Source organism: Aotus nancymaae, unplaced genomic scaffold (assembly GCF_030222135.1).
Source record: "Aotus nancymaae isolate 86718 unplaced genomic scaffold, 86718_ANA_hifiasm-v0.15.2.pri h1tg000040l, whole genome shotgun sequence".
NCBI lineage: Eukaryota > Metazoa > Chordata > Mammalia > Primates > Aotidae > Aotus > Aotus nancymaae.
In genome coordinates this window covers 90,338,436-90,363,308 of record NW_026988454.1, presented here as the reverse complement: position 1 = coordinate 90,363,308, position 24,873 = coordinate 90,338,436, and the positions used below count along the sequence as shown (strand labels likewise).

General features: G+C 38.2%; 1 protein-coding gene across 2 annotated transcripts in view; it reads right to left on the bottom strand.

Moving 5' to 3' along the window:
• IMPG1 (interphotoreceptor matrix proteoglycan 1) overlaps nt 1-24,873 on the bottom strand; it is a 155,040-nt gene that overhangs the window by 110,145 nt on the left and 20,022 nt on the right. Inside the window, exons 2-6 of one of the 2 annotated variants that reach the window (XM_064360910.1) lie at nt 22,430-22,663; nt 15,189-15,355; nt 14,877-14,905; nt 5,614-5,678; nt 1,645-1,748 (exon numbers count right to left, since the gene is read on the bottom strand). In XM_064360910.1, coding sequence (XP_064216980.1) covers nt 1,645-1,748; nt 5,614-5,678; nt 14,877-14,905; nt 15,189-15,355; nt 22,430-22,663 — 599 coding nt within the window. The remainder of the gene's footprint in view (nt 1-1,644; nt 1,749-5,613; nt 5,679-14,876; nt 14,906-15,188; nt 15,356-22,429; nt 22,664-24,873) is intronic. The other variant, XM_064360911.1, reaches the window with a different exon arrangement.

The window sequence follows — 24,873 nt, the reverse complement described above, 5'->3', positions numbered from 1 at the left end:
GAGCTGGTGCGGCTGAACTTTGTGCCTTTGCCCTGAAGCTTTGACTTGTGTTTTGGAGAGAGACTGAAATGAAGGGGAAAGAGTTAGAGGAGTCACCTCTGAGGCCCCATGGGTGGTAGGAGTGGTAGCGGCGGCAGTGTGAGGATGAGTAGAGCCAGGTTCTAGTCTGCCACTCCTTATAATACTGCCTCCTTTTGGGTCTACTGCCTACTTTGTGCAGTCAAAGCTTTACACTCATGACTAATGAATGAGGACTAATCTCTGATTTTTTATCTTGCCCAAATTCCTACCTAAGAGGTCTGGGGAGTCATGCCCTACAAACTATAAATTCTCATCAGATGGGTTTTATTTAACCCTATATATTGTGACTTACTTTCCAATCTGATTCTGGTATAACATTATGTGAGAAAAAAAGAAATTCAACATGTTTTTACTCTAAAACATGTCTCTTTGCCATATTTTAAAATGGCCCTGCAAAGCTGTCCTTGTGGGTAAAAACTTGCATCTGTGAATAATCTCTATCAACATAGCTAGATCTTTTTCTTCCAGGCCTTCCACATCCTAAAGAGAATAACTGAGAGTCTAGCACATTTTAAAGGTCTGAATAGGGAACATTTGTCATCTATTGTCTCTAAGGACAGCCACTATGAGACTTCGAAAGAAACTTGGTCTACACAACCTTTATCTTAATGTGAACATTTCCTTTCTAATTTGATCCCAGGTCTTTAGACAAACTCAATCGTCAACCAGAAAATGTTTAAATTTACCTATAGCCTGGAAGCCCCACTGCCTTCAAATTGTCCCGCCTTTCTGTACCAAACCAATGTATTTCTCAAATGTATTGATTGATGTCTCATGCCTCCCTAAAATGTATAAAACCAAGCTGCACCCTGACCACCTTGTACACATGTTCTCAGGACCTCCTGACTGGTGTGTCATGGGCCATGTTCACTCATATTTGGCTCAGAATAAATCTCTTCAAATATGTTACAGAGTTTGACTTTTTGTCGACAATGAGGACAGTGTTTCCCTGCTTCCACAATTAAATTCTGCAACCATCCTCTCATCCTACATACCTTTGCACCCACAGTGGTGGCCAGTGCTCCTCTTTGCCTTCGAACACTGTGTTTATTTTTCCCATTTTACACACAAGATGTTTGTCATTTTGATATGTATTTGACCTATTCATCCTGGACATGACTGAGAACAAAACCTTCACTCTTGCTATCAACATTGAATTATTGTTCAACATGAATTATTAGTCATCAATCAGAGCTTCATGATTGATTGATTGATTCATTCTAACACTTAGTGAGCACTAATATATATGAGGTTTTGTTAGGTACTGGGGGAAAAGGGCCCCAGCACTCCAGAGCTTATAATTAAATTGTTTCTTGTAACCCCTCCCACTTTATCCTAAGTCTCAATCTATGTTTCTGCCCTCAGTACTTAGGAAGAAGTGAGAATGAAGAGTAGAGCAAAGTCACTGACTCTTGTCAGTGACTAACTCTTTGTCACTGACCAGAGTGACAAAAATATAACACTAATATTACTGAATGGATAGTTTATCCATTCTCTTTTCCTGTTTTGTTAAGAATGGAAACAGGCATGTGAAGAGCTAGATCGACTCTAGGAACTTCTTACTGTTGTAGGCGTCTTGGTGTCGTTGAGTGCATGATCGAGAATTTCATTGAGGAGTGCGTCGTCAGGAGTGAGAGGGAATGGCCCAAGTGAGACATTGGCAATATCTGTGAAAATTTTAAAAATTAAAGACATAAAAATGAGAATAGAGGAGTTTAAATTAGACTGAGGTCAAAATTCAATATGCTTTTTCTGTCATTCTGAAATTTACAGATGTTTGGTACCTTCTGAACTCATGTTTTCAAGATCACATAAATATGTTCTTGAAAAAATATGACACATACTCTGTCCTAGTTAAATTCTTCATTCTTTCTCTTAAGAACCCAAGTTTGGTGCTCCCCTGTAAGTGTTATAAATGCTTTTGCCAGATAAGACCTGATTAATTTTTTCTTTTTGACACTATATAAAGGACGCATAGGCAGATGTTTACCTTGAATTTGCTCTTCTGAGAGTTTTCTTAGAATACTACCCAAGTCTTTAAAATGTAGATTGCTTTAGCAATCATTGAGACATAAGATTTTAATCAGAAAATCCAAGGGATGAAAGAACATTAAGATGCTATCAATTTCACTTCTTTTAGAACAGATCACCATAAGCCATTTCAAATATGTGGCCAATGTTTTGATATTTTTAAAGATCTCCATAGAATGCAAGTCTGGGTTCTATTCAAACAAAGAAAAAAGCATTATTGTAATACAAATGCATTTCTATTTTGTAATAAATTATTATTTTAAAAATGCTTAGGGAAAATAGTGTTATAGTTAATTGGTTTATATTTACCCAGAAACAGCTTTCTATTTCAACCTTAATTAGGCAAAAACACAGAATGCATTAGTTTATTCTTGTGTTTTAGAAAACAGGATATACTGAAAAATGATTTGATCTTTCCTTACTCCCTGAAGAGTATGTGGTACCTGGGAATCATCAGTGACGAGAGGTCACTTGTCACTGTGAGGCTCTGTGAAGTAATCTCACTGGGTGTGGAATCGTGCTTCCTAATGGGGCGTGAGAGTGGGTATCAGAATCATCTATGGAAGGCAGTTTTTTGGCTAGTAAAGTACATACCCTGTGGCATATCAGAACCTCAGAGGATGTGGTTCCTGGCATCTTCCACTCTGCCCTAATTGAAGAATCCTGCTGTAAGCAATTGTGATGGATGTGTTCTGTGCTCTGGACTTCACCAGACTATTACCAATGTAAGGCATCTTCAAACTTTATAATCCTATGAATAATCAGTTTATGCTACAATTTTTGTTACAATAAAAGGTGCTTAGCCAGTACCCTAGAAGAACAAATTTTTTTTTTTTGGCTGTCCTTCCATTTTATTGCCTCGAAAAGAGGAATTATTCACATGATAACTAAAAACAATTATTAGGTAGCTTGGGTTTATCTTTAAGTGTATTCAGCCTCTTTTGGAGATTGCTCACTCTTCCTTCATGCCTAGGCACCTAGTAACATTTACCAATCAAAATCTAATCTCAACTGCTCTGTGTGTGTTCTTCAACCTGAGGTGTCCACAAGTACAGGGGAAATAATTCTAAAACACTTATTGCTGGAACTCAAATATATGGGGGTGATATATCACATTATAATATATTTATAATATAATATATTATATTTATATAATATATAAAATATATAATTATATACATTTTATATATTTTATAAAAATATAAATTATATAAAAATATATAATATATATTTATATTAATATATATAATATATTTATAATATATATAATATAAAAATATATAATATATATTTTTAAATATTAAATATATTAAATATAAATATAAATATATATTATATATTTTTAAATATGTAATATATAATATATTATATATTTATAAATATATATAAAATAATATATAATAATATAAATATATATTATATTTATAAATAAATATATTTATATTATATTTATAAATAATATAAATATATTATATTTATAATATTTCAATTGTCCACTGCTCCCTCTAAGTTTTTTTTAAAAAAAGAAAAATAATTTATAAGAAAGGGGTCATTTTAACTTACTCTAACTTATCTTACTAAATCTAATCTTGTTATTACAAAAGTTTCTATCAGCTAAAGTATACTAACTTCAAATTTAAAGTAGAAATTTCAATTCTCTTATTAATTTTGATTGTTTTCCCGTATTAAAATGAACATCTTTTTACATGTTTATCTGCTCCTCCTGTAAATAACACCTTTTTGAGTAAGACTTGATATTAGGTGTCACAGATCAAATCTGAGCTGTTTATAAGGGGGAATTAACTACGCAGCTCTTCTTTTCATTGTTAAAAATGCATTTTACCACTAACTTTTTTTTTTTTGGGGATGGAGTCTTGCACTGTTCCCAGGCTACAATACAGTGGCATGATATTGGCTCACTGCAACCTCTGTCTCCCAGGTTCAAGAAATTCCCCTGCCTTGGCCTCCTGAGTATCTGGGACTACAGGCGCATGCCACCACGCCCAGCTAATTTTTTGTATTTTAGTAGAGATGGAGTTTCACCATGGCCAGAATGGTCTCAGTCTCCTGACCTCGTGATCTGCCCACTTTGGCCTCCCAAAGTGCTGGGATTATAGGCGTGAGCCATCACACAGGGCCACCACTAACTATTTATAATTGAAATTCAACTAGGCTTGTCTGATTATTAGCTACAAGTCAGTCTAGAAAAGATAAATTAGTTGAACTTAGTTGAAAACTGAAATATAGGCACAGCAGCTTTCTCTGAATATCAGTAAAGAATGAGAAAATATCACTTATTTACAAATCTCTATTTTCTCAATTTCTATATTTTAAGTCATCAAAAATTAATTTCTTAAAACATTATTTACATTACTAAAAATCAAATGAACTGAGGAATACATTGCCCAGAGGATAGTCTTATTGTATATATTTAAAAGTATTCTTAGATTATATGGGAAAATTGGAAGACTGCAATAGAAATATACATGAAAGAGAAATTTCAAACATGTAATAAATATAGGAGAAATGATTTTTCTCTGCCTTTTGGCAAACTCTAGAATAAATAGTAATATTCAATATTGATAAGTATTGCAATGAGACAGGCTCTTGTCTTTTCTGCCAGTGGGTTATTTAAATTGTAACAAAATTTCTGGAAAACAAATTTGGTAAAATCTATTAAAAGCCTTAAAATACATAGTCTTTGATTTAGTAATCTATTTTGAGAAATTAGTAATTTGACAAAGATTTATGTTTAAATATCTTAATTAAAACACTATTTGTAATGTCAAATACAATAATGCAATGGTTAAGTTGATGACAGCTGTATGGATGCAACAGAATGTTGGAAGTCATTAAAATGATTATTTTAAAGAAGTTTTAGTGGAACTATAAAATATTCTTTGTATTAGGTTAAGTGGAAAAAAATGATACAAACTCTAAATAAATACAGTCTCAGTAGTATGTATATATAATAGAAGAAAGAAGGCAGAAAATAGGCAGTGAATGTTCATGATGGTTGCTTCCAAACTAAGATATTGAGTGGTTTTACCTTCATTTTTTTCTATATTTTTCAAGTTTTATACAATAAATTTAAATTATTTTATAAGGTTAGAAATATAAGCCAGTTGTGGACAAGGGAGGGGAGTGTCACACACTGGGGTCTGTTGGAGGGGAATAGGGGAGGGACAGTGGGGTTAGGGAGGTTGGGGAGGGATAACATGGGGAGAAATGCCAGATATAGGTGATGGGGGGATGGAGGCAGCAAACCACATTGCCGTGTATGTACCTATGCAGCAATCCTGCATGTTCTGCCCATGTACCCCAGAACCTAAAGTGCAATTATATATATCTAAAATAAATAAATAAATAAATAAAAAATATAAGCTGGTTTTCAGAAAGTAAATTATAAACATTAACTTCAATTAGGAATTGTTTTGTAAATAACATGCTTTCATGATTTGAATTAAAGTTCAGAAGCAAAGAAATGAGATCTAAGCTTACCTGTTGAAACCACAATGGTTTCACCACGCTCTCCCAATGTCTTCTCTGTGGATATTTCATCTTTTCTATTAGTACAATAGAAAAAAATAAGAGATGGTAAAAAAGAACTTGATGACAATAGATAACATACATTTAAATTTCTTATATTGAGTAGACATAAAAGTTATAGGAAAAGCATAGTTTAAAACCAGATTTACCTATTTTTAAATTACAGAAGTAATATTTGAATATATTCCTATTGAGGAAAAATTAAAAAAAACTTGCCAAAATGGTTATGTTTGACTCCAGTGTTTCACAACTGTCCTGGCTTTGTGTGGTCCTGGGGTTCTGTGGTAGACAAAGCTGGTCTTTGGGGCCTAATGGATTATCATTCCATTGCACTTACACTGTGTTCTGAACATTAGAGATAATTGATGACGTGATCTGTGATTGCACTATTCTTGCTAAGATCTCAGACCCTCAAGCTTGCATATCTGGAGTCATTAAGCTTATCTAATAAAGTAATTCTTGTTACAGTAATGTGAAAGAGGTAGATTTCTGAGTGATACAAGTTTACTAAATCTGTATTCTGAGCACAGCCATTGCCCGTAATGGTAACCAGCCAGGAAGTTGGGAGTAGGTTCTCAGTGCCATGGAATGATGGTGTGTAAGAGTTTCTAGGAGCAGATCCAAGGTCATGGTGGTAGAGCTATTTGTGTATAATGTTGGCCCATTCTAACAAACTTTATTTAGAAAGGAGTGGTGGTGAGACAGCCAGGTGGGAAGGGGTCCCCAGAAAAACTCCAACTGGCCTACCCATGGGGTGGAGCCTTGGGAAGTTTGCGCAGTTTGTAGCGGGGAGGAGCCTGGCCCCTCCTCTTCCTGTGTGGAACCTGGGATTCAAGCTGCATGCGGGAAGCACTCCAGCAGGGACTCTGGCCTAGCAGAAGTCACTATTTTCCCCTTATCTTCCTTTTCACCCAGTACAACCCTTCTTTACTCATTCTTCAAACCATTTGTGAGTCTAAATTGTCATGGCCATGGGACGGACAAGGACTCTGTCTTTAACCCTGTCTTTAGCTGAACCAAGGAAAAGGCCTGCAACATTTTTGGCACCCAAATGGGGCTCAAGAAGTGGTGAGTGAAATGGAGACTCAAAACCTCTCACTGTTGCTTCTAAGCCTTTTCATCCTCAAATTTTTGAGGTTGAGAGAAACCATGCTTCCATACCCTGTCACTCCTGGGCCTTTTTATGGCCCTTTCCTTCCTTTTTCAGGATTGAGCAGGGAGCACCAGCTCCCTGATGCTCTCCCCTCACTGCTGGGGCTGGGATGCCTGGCCGAAGGGTCCCACACAGCTGGCTGGCTTGTTCCCAGCCACATGCCTCCGCAGCAGCCTTCCCCTTCCCTGGCCAAGGGGTTTGGCTTCATTGAACGGTAATTAAACTTTTCTCCCTAGGGGAGGAACTTGCATAAGAATAAGAGGTTCTTCCCCAAGCATTTTTAAACTTTTTTTTCCTTTTCTCTTCACCCTGTAGGCAGTTAGCCTTTAAAGTTCTTTTTTCCTGTTTACTAGACCAGACCCCCACCCCAACAATTATCACTGTATTCTCTGTGAAGTTTTGGTTGTAAAATCAAGCCTCCATCTTGTTGTACATCCTGAGGGCATGGCTTGTAACTCTGGTGGCAAGGCTTTGTTTAGCAATTATGGCTTAAAGGATGAGCCCTCTCTGGTTTGATATCTGCATGTTTTTCTAGATCTGTCTCTTAAATGGCCCTGTACAGTGACTGGGTTTTCTTTTGCCTGTCTGTATGTGTACTGTGTATGATGTCTGTCAAAAGAGCTCTAATTAATTTGGCCTAAAGAAAGACAAGCACTTGGATCTAATTTTTCTTAAAGGAAGTTAAAAGCTGTGGTACCTTTCAGTGCATGTGACTTTAATCTTTGAGAAATAAAAACAGCCATAAAAATTATTGGTAAAATGAAGGTGTCATTAAAATGTAAATAGGTGAACTAAGCTATTCAGGTCAGATGCAAGGTTTGCTAAGTGTTTTAGGTTATAAACTTCTTTTTGGGTTTTGAGAACTGTCTTGCTGGCTTCACAATCAGTAAGGCCTGGGGATATACGGAACTAATTACGCCCTTAACTAATAAAGGCAAACCTTGGCTGCAGTTAGTACACAATTAAAGTAACTTACCAGGTTTTACCTTAAAGTTAAAAACTGTTAGGAGTTACCATTATAACATGTAGTTAAAACTACTAAAAATAGTTTTACGCGCAAGTGGTGTAAAAACAGTAAAATATGTTTTTATCGTAAAAGGTTATAAGAAGGCATGGAATGTAAAGTTTGGCCTAGGATTAAAGGATTGTATTAAATTAGATAGGAAAAAGCTGAAGGTTCAAAGAAGTGGTGAAAGTATTGAAGAAATTAATCCTGCAGAAGAGGTTCTCTCTGTGAACATATTGACTAAATTCAAAAAAGGGTATTATATGGTTTTTCTCTAAATTGAGCATTAAAATATAACCATAACAAAGTTTTCTTCAGGCACTAATCTGCTCTTTGGCAAAATGTGTAAATGGTTATAAAAGGTTTTTGCTTCTTTAAGATTTCTGAGTCATCGTTTTGGCACAATAAATAATTTATGACAATCTGGAATTATATTTCATAATATCAAGTTCTTTAAACATATTTAAAAGGCTTCCCAAAATCAAACTTCAGTTTCAAAATTGTTCTTCCTGACACCTAGCTTTATGGATAGTCCAGAGGGCCCCTGGAATGTCCAGAAAAGAGGTAAACAGGATTATTTGACATATTTAGGTACATGAGATTGTCAAAATGTTCAGTCTACTTTAGGTCATATCTTGGTAAATAATACTAATCTATGTTCCAAAATTCTATGGGATTTCTAAAATTCTAATGTCTAAATGTGTGCTATCAATCATAATTAAAGTTGTTAAGTTATTGTAAACCATGGAGATAACCAAATTTGTCAATTGTGGTTCTAACTGTAACTATCCTGGACATTTTGCTCTTCACAGACAATTGCTGTCTTGTTTTATCCTTTTCAAAAGATGGTTCATAATAAGCTCTAGGACTTTAACAGGTACTTCCAAATACAGGTTTCTGATAACTTTGGAGATTGTGACATTGGAATAAGGAATATCTACAGGACTCATGAAGAGCTGAAATGCTCATAAATATCAAACAAAACCAGAGTTAAGTAAATGGACTGAACTCAGAAAGCTGAAGCAACCTTTTGACTTTTTCTTGGAATATTGCTCATCCTTGAATATATCCTCAAATACAGGCTTCTGATAACTTTGGAGATTGTAACATTGGAATAAGGAAAATGTACGGGACTCATGAAGAGCTGAAATGCTCACGAATATCAAGCAAAACCAGAGTTAAGTAAATGAACTGAACTCAGAAAGCTGAAGCAACCTTTTGACTTTTTCTTGGAATATTGCTCATCCTTGTTTTATTTTTCAGAGTCAAGGAAACATTTTGAACTATTTACAGGCTTTAATAATTAAGTAAGGTATACTCCTGCAACCAAAATTTGAAGCACGTTTGTTTCTCTCTGCCTGATTCCTTTAGAATTTGGAAACTATCTGTGAGTATTCTTAATTTGTGGCAATATAGTTGTTTGCATCAGTGCAACGAGAATTCAGTTTTTCTTTTGCAACAAGATACATTTAGAAAAACTGGGTACTTTACCAAGGGTTTGACTGGAAGTGTATGCTTCCCTTTAAGGAGTCAATCTCAACTTACAGAGCCAATAAATGCCCAGTGGGGAAACTGGCCTCATACCCTTATCTATGCAGTCCCTGTACAGGGTTCCTGACCCATGGTTAGTAAAGAATGTCACTTTCTAACAGGTCCAGGAGTTCCAACTTTAACTTAGGACCTTAAGAGGAGAGGATCACCCAAGTCATAGGCATTTAAGGATACAAAGCATAGCTGGGATCAGCATTAAAAGGTCTTATCTGAGATACCTTGTGGAACAGACTTCCATCAAAGCCAATCCAAAAGGCCTATGTAGAAATAATTATTCTTGCTGCACTTTATGTAAATAATCAGGCCAAGTATAAAACTAAAGTCTATTTGCAAACAACTCTGTCCTATTATAATGTTGTTGTTGTTGTTTTTAACAAATATGAGGACTGGAGAGAGAGAGAAATTATGTTTCAAAACTTATCATCCATTTCTCATTAAATTATAAATTCATTAGTTTTTTTTTTTTTTTTTTTGACTGAGTTTCACTCTCGTTGCCCAGGCTGGAGTGCAATCGTACGATCTCAGCTCATTGCAACCTCCGCCTACCAGGTTAAAGCAATTCTCCTGCCTCAGCTGGGATTACAGGTATGTGCCACCATGCCCTGCTAATTTTGTATTTTTAGTAGAGACAGGGTTTCTCTGTGTTCATCAGGCTGGTCTTGAACTCCCGACTTCTGGTGATCTGCCCACCTCTGCCTCCCAAAATGCTGGGATTACAGGTGTGAGCCACTGTGCCTGGCTCTCATTAGTTGTTTTTAAGTTTTTGACTACATTTTAGACTAACCCTGCTTGTTCCTGTGAGCCAACCAGCAATCCCTGGCTGCAGCTCAGAAAGAACAAGAAGGATGGGTAATGTAGAAATCTGGATCAATATTCTAGTGCTGTGCAATTACCCTGCAAATTCTGCCAGCTGATGGAATAAACAGGGTGCCCATCACCCAGAGGTTTCCTTATTAAGGAAGTAAAACCAAGGGAACTAACCAAAGCCAAGCACCATGCACCCAAATCTTAGCAGGCATAGCTACAGCTACCAGTTATCTTGGTGTGTCACAAGACACCTGTTTCTCTCCTTGTTGGACTCAGTTCCACAGTTTCACCTTAGCATTCAGCTTATGATAAGGAGACTGCAACCCCCTGAGAAATATTTTTGTCTCAAACTCAATTCCAAGCTTCAGGTAAAAGCTCTAGGAGGGAAAACAGGATATGAAGGATCTGGAGGCAAATAACAACAGAGGTTAAAAGGCACAGCACAGGTGAGCATGGCTGATACTTGCTGACGAAGCCAACCCCAAGCTTCCTGTTTCATGGATAAAAGCCACATTAATATCTATGGCATAAACGAGGTCTAGGGAATTCCAAGGCTACTGACAGTAGCAGGGATAGAGACATAGGTGAGAGCAGCTGATTCCTATTCTCTAGGCCCTTCCTGCTTGATGGGTGCAAGCTGCTCTGGCACTCACGGTGGGACCCGACAGTCACTGGGACTCAAGGATGCAAGGATGAACGAGGGAAAGAGGACTCTTCATTCTCTCCTTTACATACCCTGAGTATATGTTAGGGAGAGAAGGAAACCAGGGATGCCTACTCCCCTCTTTCTAGATGGATAGCCATTCATCTTCATTCTGTACCCCTTTCAAATGCATCCTGAACCCCTGGGACTACTTTAAAAATGCCTTCCTTTTCCCTTCTCCTCCTCTGTTCTCTCTTCACTGATTGATAGGTAATTGTGTCTTCATACTACACTCCCCTCAGATGCATCTTCCAAACAGAAGAGTTAATTTCCCAAGGATTGGGAAATTAATTTTAGAATTGGGCTCAGTGGAAAGGAACCCAGAAGCCCAACATGATGGCAAAAAAGACCATCAGACTCCAGTCTTGCAAGCAGAGCCTCAGACAATTGCCCCTTCAGCTGGGAACCTTTAAATAGACCTCCGAGGGAGCTCTGACTGCCATTTCCCCAAAACAGTGGTCCCTGTTAGCAGGAAGCAGTTAAGATTGGTCTTTAACAGCTGTTAGATGTACTTCTTTAGAGGGGAGAATGAGACAGCCAGGTGGGGAGCGGATCCTCAGAAAAACTCCAACCAGCCAGCCCACTGGGGTGGAACCTCGGGAAATTCATGCCACTTGCAGCGAGGAGGAGCCCGGCCCCTCCTCTTCCTGTGTGGAACCTGAGATTCAAGCTTCGGGTGGGAAGTCCTCTAGCTAGGCCAGCGTCCCTGTTTCCGCCTTTTCTTCCTTTTCACCCGATAAAACCCTGCTTTACTCACCCTTCAAACCATCTGCGAGCCTAAATTTTCATGGCCGTGGGACGGACAAGGACCCTGTCTTTAGCTGAACTAAGGAGAAGTCCTGCAACAGTGGTAGTATTATCTTCTGAAACACACTGAAAGGTACGTTACTATAAGTTGTTAGGTCCCAAAGCATTGTGTCTGTGTTAGTATAATATAGTAGTAATTGACCAACATATTTGACCTAATTTTCTGTGGCTCATGATGATGGGAAGGCCCAGGGAAATGGCTAGGTGTTCTGTTGATTTACAGTACAGTTATCTAGAATTGGTCATAGCCAATAGTATCACCTACATATTTCTGCTACACCCAATTCTGTCAGATTGTTAATGTGCAATATACAAAATATTATCAATAAGTCTGCTACAGGCTCTGGCCAATCAGAACAGATGTCAGTTGTAAACATGGGTGACTACAGTGATGCACACAGGCCAGATAAAAATTTAGTCTCTATAGTGGAATTTGAAATCAGCTATTATTGTTATTTTTTTTTTCTGGAATTATACTATGTACTTAATAAACGGTTTTTATGGAGATCCTATTTAACTACTCTATATCAAACATTACAGCACTTATAACCTAGATGATTTGTTTTTTACTTTACAGATCTTTGTTTATAGTAAGCTCTCCTTCCTCTTAATATCACTTTCATCTTCTGCTCTGTCTTGCTGTAAAAAGGAAAATAACTGAGAAGAATAGCTAGTAAAATGCTGGCTATTCCATTAGTTACAAGTCAACAGTCCACTTTGTGCAGGACAATGTGGGATGATGTTTTCTTACCCTTTACTAAAAGATGTGATTCTGCCACTAGGCTGGCAATCTATACCATCACTGAGAAGCTGTAATTTGGGACGCTGAGCTACTCAGTTCTTCCACTGGCTTTATTTCAAAGTCATTTGAAATCGACAGATTTATGGGTTAGTAAGGTGAGAAAATTATGTTTTGTCTTCTTGGAAAAATTTACAAGATAATTTCTTTTCTTTCTTTCTTTTTTGAAAACAACTTGGTCACCATAGCTAATGTAAAATGTTTGTTGCATGTTCCTTTCTTTCTCTCCAGCAATGCTGGCAGGCACAAGAATAGGTGAAATGCTTCTATTTCTTTTTCTTTCTGGCTTGAGTAATTGTTTCTTATAATTTTTAATGTTTGTCTGTCAATATTTGGTACATTCTGTTGATTTTTTTCTTACGGATAGACACTGCGTTGTTTTATTTTTCTTTTTTGAAAATGGAAGCATCAGTAAAGTATTATCCTATATTTAAATGAGGAGAATCAATATGTCTGTGTTTTGTGAACAAAGGGTAATACTTTAGTACTAAGATTTTCCTTAGTCATATTATTTCTCCTGGCAGTCTCTTTTAAAAATCTATAAAAGAGTGGTTTGATAGATATAATTGATTAACAAAATATATGAGGATTTTGCTCATTTTTGTACAGTAGATGGGAAAATTTTCTTCATATGAAACAGTTGCTGCCCTTGAGAAGTTTATACTCCTGCAGGAAAACAAGAGAAAGCAAGGAAGTGTTCAATAAAAATATAAGTGCCAAACAGAGCACAAAGTTCAAAGCAGGAAGCCATTGCTGCAAACTCAAATAGTCTGTTAAGACATCCTAGTGTTGTTGGATTCCACCTGGAGCTTGAAAGAGAGTAGAATGTGGATAGATGGAGTGGAAAAGGCAGGCTATTCCAAGCAAGAGGGAAAGGCTAGGGTCAGAATTCGAATGAGTAGGTTATGGTTGATAGGCCATGAAGAAGAGGTAAGATGGCAGCTGTGGAATCACAAATAATGGGAGGCCAGGTTGGAGAGGTCAGGAGGTGAAAGGTCTGGATTAGTTTGGCTTCTGCCTCAGTGAAGGTTCTAGCAAGAAACAGATGACTGACTCATAGGGAGGTAACTTGTGCAAAGTTCAATAAAGGGATTATTTATGGAGTTGTGTGAAGAGTATAGGAGTAACCACAGTGGAGAGTGCAGTACCCCACAGGGTCAGTAACAGTGGGGTGTTAAAACTATTCTTGGAGCCAAGAAGGGTGAGAGGAGACCAGGAGCCAAACATAGAGAAGGCTCTGTGGAAAGAGCTGGCTGGCAGGAACTGAGTGGAAGTTCAAGAAGGCCAATAGCCCTTAAAGACTCTGCAGGTGTGTGTGTAAATTTTCTACCAGCATTCTCTTCTCTCTCTGATCTCTTCCTCCTCACTGACTGGCCCTAACCAGAAGCCAGAGGCAAGGGATGCCAGTGAAGCAGTTCTTACCACTCAGCCTCCTGCATACGGAAGTGGGCTGGAGAAGGTCGGGAGTGGATATTCAGAACGGCAAGAGGAAGATGTAGGAATCTTTTGAAAGCCATTGAACAGGACTCGATGTAAAAAAAGGAATATTTCAGACTTAGTAATCTAGCAGCAGTTATGCAAGTTAAGGAGGAGAAAAAGGTTAGAGGCAAGGAAATCTGTCAGGGAGATCAGATTAGACATTTTTTCACAGAGTATATTAACATGGTCCTAGACTAGGTTAGTGGCAAAAAGAATAGGAACAAAGGGATAAATGTAAAAGGCATTGTAAAGTATTGTCAGTAATTCATATGGCCAAATTTGTGCCTCTCTTTGTAGTAATATCTTCAGATGTAGGCTTCTAAATATCATAAGATGTATGTAATTTTTGTGAGTTTAGAGTTTGACAACAATGTCTGTCTTCTTTAATCATTTAATCTAATGAAGATTTCCTTTTCTCTTTGTTTTTTGGTTTTCTTATTTGATATTCAGTTCTTGTTGAAGGTATGACTTAGAGCTTTAGTAATTTAGTTTGAGAGATGTTAACACTTTACAGAATACCAAATGAGAGTTCGAAATTCAGGTTGTTCCTTGATTGTATTAAATATTATCTTGATGTAACTAATAGTTTACCATAAATTCTAAAAATCAAACTATTTTAATTTCTGTATTTCTTACAAGTAAAGGTGCACATTAGATACGTATCATATAGTGATGAATTCCTTTTATCTGCAAACAATGCAAACGTCTATCTAAATCTATAAGGTCTATTTATTTTTATTTCATGTACTCATTTATCTTCAGTACATTATATGCATGAATTGTCTGTCAGAATAATATGCACCAATCAGTGGCTGACATAAAATCCTACAGGTACAATAGCTTAGTCTCACTCCATTATATTATCTTTTTAAAGTCAAGAGCACACACACACTCTATTTTGGGTACTTGCCTCTCAGGGAAACTTCTTTGTTTTATTCTCTGCAAAAAGATAAAGATAAAAAGTAATTTTACTAGGAGATAATGCCAACTAAAGAGCTAAAGTCCATTTTCATTTCCTTCTCCCTTAAACTACACTTCAAACTTAAACTGACTGTACCATATTATTTTGCAAGAATAGCATTTCTATTGGTCTAATCAGATACCTCCAAGCACTTCTCTAAATAACCCTTATGCCATGGAAACCAATTCAAAAGGCCTAGGGGCTGGAGCCTGGGAACTATTTGGGCAGTGTTCCAAATAACCGTGTGGTGTTTAGGCTCACCTGCTGGAGAAGATCCAGGTGCTCCTGGGAATTACTGAAGTTTTTTCCAATGTCAAAGAGGCAGAAAGTCTCCTGCTGGCAGATGCTGACCCAGTCCTGATATTCCCCCGTGTCAGGGATGCGATCCAGAAAGATCCGATAGGCTTCCCATACTGCTTCCTGACACACTGTAATACAGAGTCATTAGGGGTGGAAAATGACCATGGCCTAAGAGGGTCCCTGTGCGCAATCCCAGGCAAAGTCTAATAACATGGAAAATTATTTCATGGCTTATGCTGACACTAATTTACAGTCTCTAAAAGTTAATTCATTTAACAAATATTTATTGAGTACTTAGTATATGCTATGAGGAAAAATAAAGGCAAGAAAATAGGACTATGGTGTGTGTGTGTGTGTGTGTGTGTGTGTGTGTGTGTGTGTGTGTGTGTTGAGACTGTAATTTAAAATAGAGTGGTTGAAGAAGACCTCACTATAAAGGTGACTTTTGAGCCATTTGGGGAAAGTAAATTCTCCCAGTTTGTGAGTGCTAGGGGCATTGAAGGAACAGGGAGGATGTCAGTGTGGCCAGAACAAGGTTGAGAGTAATAGAGGATGAAGAGAGAAAGATGTGGTGAGGTGAACACAGATTGTGTAGGGTTTTGTATACCAGCAGCCTCCAAACTGGGGTACAGATTCCCTGGTTGTCCTTGAAGACTTTCCAAGTGATGAGCAGTCACAAAATATTTAAAGGGAATCAGTTTCCAGGTCTCCATTTTCCTGTGCAAGCTTTCCTAAAATTGGTCTTCCTAAAGACACACCTTTTCATTAGCACTTCCTTTTTGGTCACAATCCTTTCCCCATTCATCCATCCCTAATCTTATTGTGGCCCAGTGCCTCTGGGCTACCACACGAAGGAACAATTTGCAATAGCAGTACTGAGTTTGACAAAGAGTGAACTGAGTTGAGGGATAACACACATTTCGGCAATCTAGGTGATTTATGATTCTTTGCTTTCAACAAATTAGAAGGAGTCCTAATAGGTTGACAGCTGATGGATAGATCATTAAAAATAATGATGACAGAACATAACGTGATTATTGGCATATTAATGACAAAGGAATTTAAAGAATAAGAACAGTACTATAACAAAACTCCATCTATTCCCATCGAGTTATTTATGTAAAGTTTTCTCAAGGCCGGGTGCGGTGGCTCATGCCTGTAATCCCAGCACTTTGGGAGGCCGAGGTGGGCAGATCACGAGGTCAGGAGTTCAAGACCAGACTGGCCAACATAGTGAAACACCATATCTACTAAAAAATACAAAATTAGCTGGGCATTGGTGGCTCATGCCTGTAATCCCAGCTACTTGGGAGGATGAGGTAGGAGAATTGCTTGAACCAGGACCCAGGAGGCAGAGGTTGCAGTGAGCCAAGATCGCGCCACTGCACTCCAGTCTGGGCTACAGAGTGAGAGAGACTCTATTTCAAAAAAAAAATAAAATAAAATAAAAAGAAGTTTTCTCAACACATAATTGAAACTAAGTAAAATAATAGGGATAAAATTGATGTTAAACCTAGTCTCATTTTAGCAATGCACAATATAAATAATGACTAATTGTATATGAACAACTAGGGTAACAAAACCAAAGCAACCACTTTGATCCAGGGGCAGAAGCTAAGGAAGCGTAAGCTATAGACCCTTTGTTTTTTTTTTAACACTGATTCCTTCCAAAGCCGTGTTTAGAATTTTGCATTTGCAATTTTGTATTTATAAACATTAACACCCACAAAACTTGAATCTCACCCTATATTCATCCATCAATAAAAGCTGAAACTCTATGTATTTAAATTGATTATATATTAAAAATGATAAACACAACTGAATCCACAAGAAATTTCTTTTTACACATAAATCTTGTAGTCACAAGAAACAAAAAAATGCAATTTCAATTTATGTTCATATTTTGGTTACCAAAAAGTATTTTAGATCAATCAATAACAGATTTTCAAGCATAAACATAAATTAGATTAAAATGGGACTGAGGAGGGAAGTGAAATGGAAATGTGAGTGCATGGAGGAAAAGGAACCCTGTGACATTTCCTACCGTTAAAAAGAGTTTGCTTACATATCTGTTAAAAGAATTTGATGGTAAGTATTGAGTGGCTATGGTAGATTCTACTGGATACATAAGAATGATCCAATTCTAGTTTTATTTTAAATATCCATATTTACAACTCACCAAAATTACATCCTATTTAATAATTTAAACTTGACAAAAACTTCAGATGTCAATGGAAAAGTATGTAAGGGGATTATGTGACTTAAAAGTTGTTTTAGGGACTTAAGTGAGCAAAAAATGTTGGAAGCCTCCACTATAAGCAATTGTAGTACATTGATTTTTACTTCTAGAGCAATGGCAACAACTGGAGCCTTTAGGGCAGAGGCTGATACCAACTGACTTACTAAAGAGATGCTGCTGTGCCGAGTAAAAGGGCCATGGGGAGGAATAGGGTGAGACAAGACCAGTCTGGAGACTCTTATGCCTATACGTTATTCCCTCCCACCCACTTATTCCATGTCTGGATTTCTCTTAGCTTTCTGCTTTAAGAAGAAAATTCCAGATCAATAGAAGCTCAGGTCATTTACTAGCAGAAACCTGACTAGAAACTTCAAGGTAATTGATCTTTTAATGAGTAACCCACAAAGACAGGAGAGGGTGCAGTCTTGTCCACCTCAATTGTGCCATCTGGTTTCTCACATTGGGGGAAATAACAGGGATCAACATGTGGGAGGCGATGGAATACCTCACCTTGCAGAGTTCATTTTTGTGAACTGTCTACTGCAAGGCAAGAATCAAGAAGTTTTAATATCTTTTCTGATACAAACCAGCAACCTGTCTCTGTCCCTTCATCTCTGGTCAATAGTCTACATAATATGCAAGAAGGAAGTGACAGTTGTTTTCAGATTTGTCCAGACACTAACAGTTGTATGTCCAATCTAAGCAAACCAGTTGCCCTTGCTAGCCTTCTTTCCTACATACTCCACACTGTCTTTAGGGGTGTTGTTTTGCTCTTCCATCTTTTTCCAATGGACCCGCTACTTTAATTCAAAACCCATATAAGTGCCAGAGATGCAACAGTACATAAAATAAACTAGCACTGTCTTTGGTGACTTTCATGGACAATATTTAAATGTTGGTGACTTTCATGGATAATATCTGCATGTGAAACATCAGGGAAGAAATTATATGATAATCTCCTCTGTTTACAAGTTAGGCACAACCTTGAGTTTGTCGCTTTTGGTCTCAGATTAAGACTTGCTTTTATTTCTTTCTTATTTAAGTCTTGAACTAATTGTGTTCTTCATTTAGCCTAGCTGCTCCCAGTTGAATCCAAACTCAGACTTGCAGGCAGCATAACTGATGTAGACAAATGTATACAGAAGTTCATTTTCCTTGGGGTTATATAGCCTGAGGATGCATCACCAGTTATGCAGAGATTTCTGCAGGCAAGAGAAGTATGGTTGGGGAGACTCAGGCTGAGCAGTCAAGTAGGAGGTGTTATTTTTGGTGCATTCATCTTCCTAGTTCTGCTCCTTTCCCTGCTGTCCTCTTTCCTACCACAGGACACAGAACTACACAGACCCATCAAACCTTCCATAAGGGCCCTGAAATAACCTTCTCCCTGAAGCACAATGTCTGAAGTTGCTGGAAGAATTTTCTCCCTGTGACATTGTAGTTTATAGGACTCATAATGTTAAGAATGAAATCTCAGACTCTTTCAGAGGGGCAGGCTTTCTTTCTTTGTGGCTCCTCTGACATCGAAGCTTCTTACAAGCCAGGAGGCACAGAATCTTTCCATGATTGGGAACACCAGCCCACAACACACCAGGATAGTCCCCCATCTTTACTGGAGAAGTATCAGAAAAACCCTTGAAAGTTGCGGCATCAAAGGACCTCAGGGCTGGGAGGGATCTGAAAACTTCTCAAAATTGGACTTTTCTAAACCTTTGATTTACCTGTTCTGTACTATCCTCCTTTGAACCTACTGGGAGGGACTGCCACGGTGGTTCTAGAGAAATCCAGCACCTTGGTCACTCCCTTCCACCGCCACCCAGTCTTCCTACAGTTGCCAGCCAATGCCTGAAATCAAAGAATGTCAGCCTCTCTGCTGAAGGTCACGTCCTAAGTCATTTGATGATGTAGGAAGAACCTCAGGGAGCACATACTCTGGAGGCCAGGCATGGCTGCCTGTAATTGGAGGTCCGGGCCTGCAGACTGTTATTTGCAATTAGTATTATTCTAGACCAGTGGAATGTGAAACTGCCCAGCACAGGGTTGTGCACACATTAGAGGGAGAAATAACACGTTGGAATAGGAATCAGGACACTGGGTTCTACCCCAGTTCTGCTGCCAGCCGTGCCCCTGAACATGCCACTTTACTTTAGCAAATCTCAGTTTTCTTATCTGTACAACAGGAGTGTTGGCTAGATGTTCTTTAGATTAGTGCTTCTAGAACTTTAAAGTACAAATAAATTTTACCTGGGGAACTTGTTAAAATGCAGATTCTGACGGTAAGTTTGGGGTGGGACCTGCGATTCTGGGTTTCTAACAAGTTTCCAGGTGGTGGTGATGCTGCTGATCTGCAGACAACATGGAGTAGCAAGAACTAGGACTCTATCCATCTATAACCTTCTTTAAGGCACACATAAATGTGAAAGAAAGATTTCACTTTTTTTTCGTTTTTTGAGGCAGAGTCTTGCTCTGTTGCTCAGGCTGGAGTACAATGGCAAGATCTTGGCTCACTGCAACCTCTGCCTTGTGAGTTCAAGTGATTCTCCTGCCTCAGCCTCCTCGGTAGCTGGGATTACAGGCATGTGCGACCACACCTGGCTAATTTTTGTATTTTTAGTAAAAACAGGGTTTCACCTTACTGGCCAGGCTGGTCTTGAACACCCAACCTCAGGTGATCCGCCTACCTTAGCCTCCCAAAGTGCTGAGATTACAGGCGTGAGACACCGTGCTTGGCCAAGACCTAGCTTTTGATGTTGGATGTGGGAGACAGAAAGAGAGGGAAAGAGAGGGAGAGACACAGGTGAGGGTGAGGTGAGGTCTGAAGGGAGGCATCCCTATAGCAAGAAGTTTGGCTGGGGCACAGAGTTGAGCCTGTAGATTAGCAGAAACACACTTGCCTCTTTTGTATTTGTGCTTTGGGATAAGCATGTTTATGATTCTACCACAAAGCTCAGAACATTTCACTGTGTTGCTTTTAAGCCCTGGGAAATGAAATAATTCAATGTTCCATTTGATTTAGGAATATGGGCACTTTCTCTTCTCTAAGTTTGAAAGATGTCAACAGATAATTTAGTAAAAGTAGCAACAAGAACAGTAAGTGGGTTACTCTGTCAAAGGAACACTGCTTTGTAGCTGGGTCTTATTTCTTGTTTCTTTGTGAACCAATTTGTTCTTAAGAAACCTATACTGATGAATAGTAAAATTTCATATTACCCAGGGGCAGCCATAAAGATAATGGACTGTCATCGCTGTGGGGAGAAAAACAATGGTTTGTTTCATCCAAGGAAGCAAGAATGAAAGAGGCACCCTAATCAAGAATAAAGGGCTGAGAATAAAAATTCAGAGCTAAAAATTTTGATGTAGCAATAGTCTGTTCTAAATACCTGCAGTGAATCCTATTTGCGAATGTTGTAAAGAGTTAGCAGTTCCATGAAAATAGGAATAGTTGCATTCGTATTCAGTGTGATGCAAATACTATATGTATGTCCATCCCTGAGCAAACAGTATAGAATTTACCAGGGTCATTATCTGATCAGTGTGTAGGCACACTCAAAATTAGTAATTTAGGCATGTCACTGTCTTTTCTCTATTTTCCCAATGGGCTCTTTGCGTTCTGTGTCCACCAACAAGCCTTGGCTAGTACCTCAGGACCTCAGAATATTAATATAGTACTCTAGTATTCTAGGACCTCAGAATAGTAATATAGTGCCCTTGATTTTCTATAGTGAGAGTCTTCTTTCTGACTATGATCCAGTACTTTACACTTTTCTATGGGCGTGGCTTCTTTCAGCAAGCAAATATCTTTTTACTTCCATAGAAAATGAGACACATGAGGAACATAAGGCTTGATATTTTTGAGACTGTTAGCTTCTAAAACCCAATAAAATCTCTTCAGATTAATTTTTCCCGGGCACATCTAACAGAAGTAGACATCCGAGAAGTTTGCTGGATGTCAGTATTGTGAAACGGGTACTCAGTTGTCGTAGTGTACAGCACATCATAGGCTGGAATTGAACCAGCTTGCTCTAGTAGATGGGCTTTAAATAGAGCAGAGTAGCTCTGCTTTTTGGATGGAAGCAAACATCTAGTGTGATCAAGGTAGAAATCAGTAAAACCCTCAACTTTCACATGTAAGATAAATTGAATTTAGGACTCAGACAAGATATTTTGCATATTTTGGAGCTACCTGGGGAATTTTAATAGTTGCTACCAAAGATTCGGTTTTCTCTTTTAAAAAAGAACCATGAGAATTTTGTCATCCATTGTAAGTAAATGAAAAGGACAGCCACTGATGTCTGTGCTGTGATTAACTCCTTAATGGTTTCTGGGAATGCTATCAGAATCCTGTTTCGCAGTCTTGGGGTAAAAAGTGCGCTGTAACTCTGCTAGAAACCACTGTAATTGTGTTGTAAATTCTGCTAACACTCCTGCGTTATATCTTGGTAACCACTCTTAATTTGTGTCTCCTTTGCACTTCGGCGTGCCTCTAGGCTTCCAAACTTTAAAAGTTTCTGCTGGATCAGCAATACAAAAACTTAATAGAGGATCTGGACCGTAATGTTGCTTTTGAAAAATGAAATCTTCAGTCATAAATCAATTTGCTTAGATTCCTGACATTGCAATCATCCTGTGCTTCTTACTCATATGAACAACATTAAAATGCAATATTGAGCGTTGGCAAAAATAAAAAATTAAGGAGTAAAATCTGGATGCCAAGACTTTCTGCTTTATAAATGCCCTATTGGTTCTGTGCTGCACAAGATATTATTTTAAGCCATAAGAGCTGATATCTACAATAGTTTTGAATGTTTATTATTCATTATTATCAGATTACCACTAGGTTGATTTTTATAACTCTTGTGGCTAAATGACAGACCTGGAAGTTTTAGGCTAAAGGCAACCTACGGGTGAACGAAAGGGAAGGGATGGAAATAACACAGGGCTAAACAGGTTTCATCTCTTTCCTTACCTCTCAATCTATAATAAGCTTGAAGACTGGCTAAAATCTGTTTCATGGACTCCTGTGGACAGACTTTAAGCCCGGTTGGGAAAAATGCGGATCTTTTTGTTCGATGCTTTGCCAAATCGAATATTCGTCTCAGAGTTGACATTTTGTACATTTTTTCGATACTTTCAGTTGTTTCATTTCTTGGGGCATTGTCTATGTCTTTAGTTTCAGAATGGTATATTTTAATGGAGATATCTGTAAAAGAAAGATTGATATCCTGGTGAATATATGCATTTATGTGATATATGTGACACATGGATAAATGAATGAAATAAACTGAAAATTATTATCCTCTAGTTTATGAAATTTCTACCTTGGTGCAACTGCTAAATGTAATATTCCAAATGATAAGGCATTTTCAGAAATAAAGGAATAGTATAATGAGGTGATCAACTGTATTTTTAAAAAGTCAGTGTTTCAAATCATCTTGCCTTTAGGAATTGCCAAATATTGAAACCATTTCCCACACATCTTTCTAAAAATCACTCCCCACTTAGCACTCAAGCCTCTCAAGAGATGCCTCTTATGATAGATAATATAATTCAAGCAGGGAATGATATAGCATTGCGGTGCCCAGAGGTGTACTCTTGATGAGGAAGTGGCGTGCTTCTAAAAACCTAGGGGAAAAATGCAACAAAATAACCTTCCTGCCTATTAGTGGCTGCCCTAGGAATTCATTATGGGCAGGGCTCAGAGCACGGCAATCTGGCTGAAAGGGGGTTGGAGCAAGGCTGTATCTTAGAGTTGCATTGACAGTGCAAGCCTGCTGTTTCATGAGGGGTGGTGAGAGGAAGGATGAAGGAGGAGAACATAAAGGGGGAGGCTGGCAGAGAACATAACTCTCTTCTAAGCTGTTTCATCATGCTGACATGACTGTGTCTATTAGGGTTAGGTCTAGACTGCATTTTTAACTTTCTGGACCTCTCATAATAATAACTTACATTCATCAAGCACTTTTTAATTTTGAATTTTTATATGTATTATCTCATATCCTCACAAAAGCTTTACTACATAGATGAAACAGTTATCATTTTTCTCAGTTCATCAGTGATTAGGGTACTGAAGCTCAGAGCGGCAGTGTGTGTTAACAGTGTAGTCAGATCTAACTCACACATGAATGTGAAAGAATGGCCTAGGTTTTGATGTTGGGTTTGGGAGAAAGAGAGAGGAAAAGAGAGGGTGGCAGAGCATGATAACAGTGTAGTCAGATTTCAATTCCTCCTCTTTTACTCCATCTCTTTCCTTTTATCCATCCTACCATTAAAAAATTATTGATGAACAGTTGGGACCATTTACTATGGCCTCTTGAGACTCCAAGCATGTGGCTTATAGAGACTTATAATCCTAGTTTACTAGGGAAGTATCTCAAACCCATCTTTTCTGAAATGTGATACAAGGGGAATCCAAGCAGGATAGCTGAAGAGCAATTCAAATCTTGTTGCAAAGCATAAAAGTCCCTCAATATTGTGGAGGGTGGAGAAAGTCCACATGGGAACACATATTCCCATCACTTTGAGGAGTCTCAGAGTGCCCTGTGTTTGTCTTAGGCAGAGGTACATTCTTAGAATCTCCAGGAAGGGAGGAAATTTAGAGATTAAGTGGCTCACCCAACGACACACTAGACCCATAAATCATAATCTCTGGGTAGATTATAGGCATCAACAATTTTTGAAGATCCTTGTGTAATTTCAATATGCAGGCAGGTTTGGGAATCACTATTTTATAGATCTGCTAAGATGTTTCCAGATGAAGAATCAAGATGATGTATCTCAAACTGGCTTACACAGTAAGAAAGTTATCACCACCAAAGGAAAGCCAGAGGTGGAGAATGTCTGGTGGAAATGGAGGTCTGGCTCTGACTTCTCTGGTTCTGTCCCTTCATGTGGTGATATCATCCACCAACAGGCTTCCATCGAATTCCCCTGATGATGGCCAGCAGCAACTGGATCACCACCTTGACTCTCATTCATGTTGAAAAATAACCTTTCCCTTAGGTCTAGCTGACTTAGGCCATGTGCCTGGAGCCAGACCAGTTGCAAGGGATATACCAGTGCTGTTGGCTTGATCTGAGTAATTACAGGGCAGGGAACTGGGATTGCCTGAAGTGGCTCATTCTAAACAGGAGTTGGAATCAGTTTTTCCTGAGTCAACATGGCTACATGGCAAAGTGAAAGGTGCCCATTCGGTCTCGGGGCAAAGTGCAAGAGAGGGATAGGAGCTGAGCACACAGCTGTTAGTACCCATTACAGTTAGTCATATGTGAATTTTTTTTAGGAATATTAATTTTAATGATCCTTTCAAGCAGTTTATAGATTATAATAGACTTGTCATAGTAAAAAGTAAGTTTTTGTTACTATATTTTAATTGCCATTTAGAATGGAAGAAGCAGCTGCCTCACTGGGTAC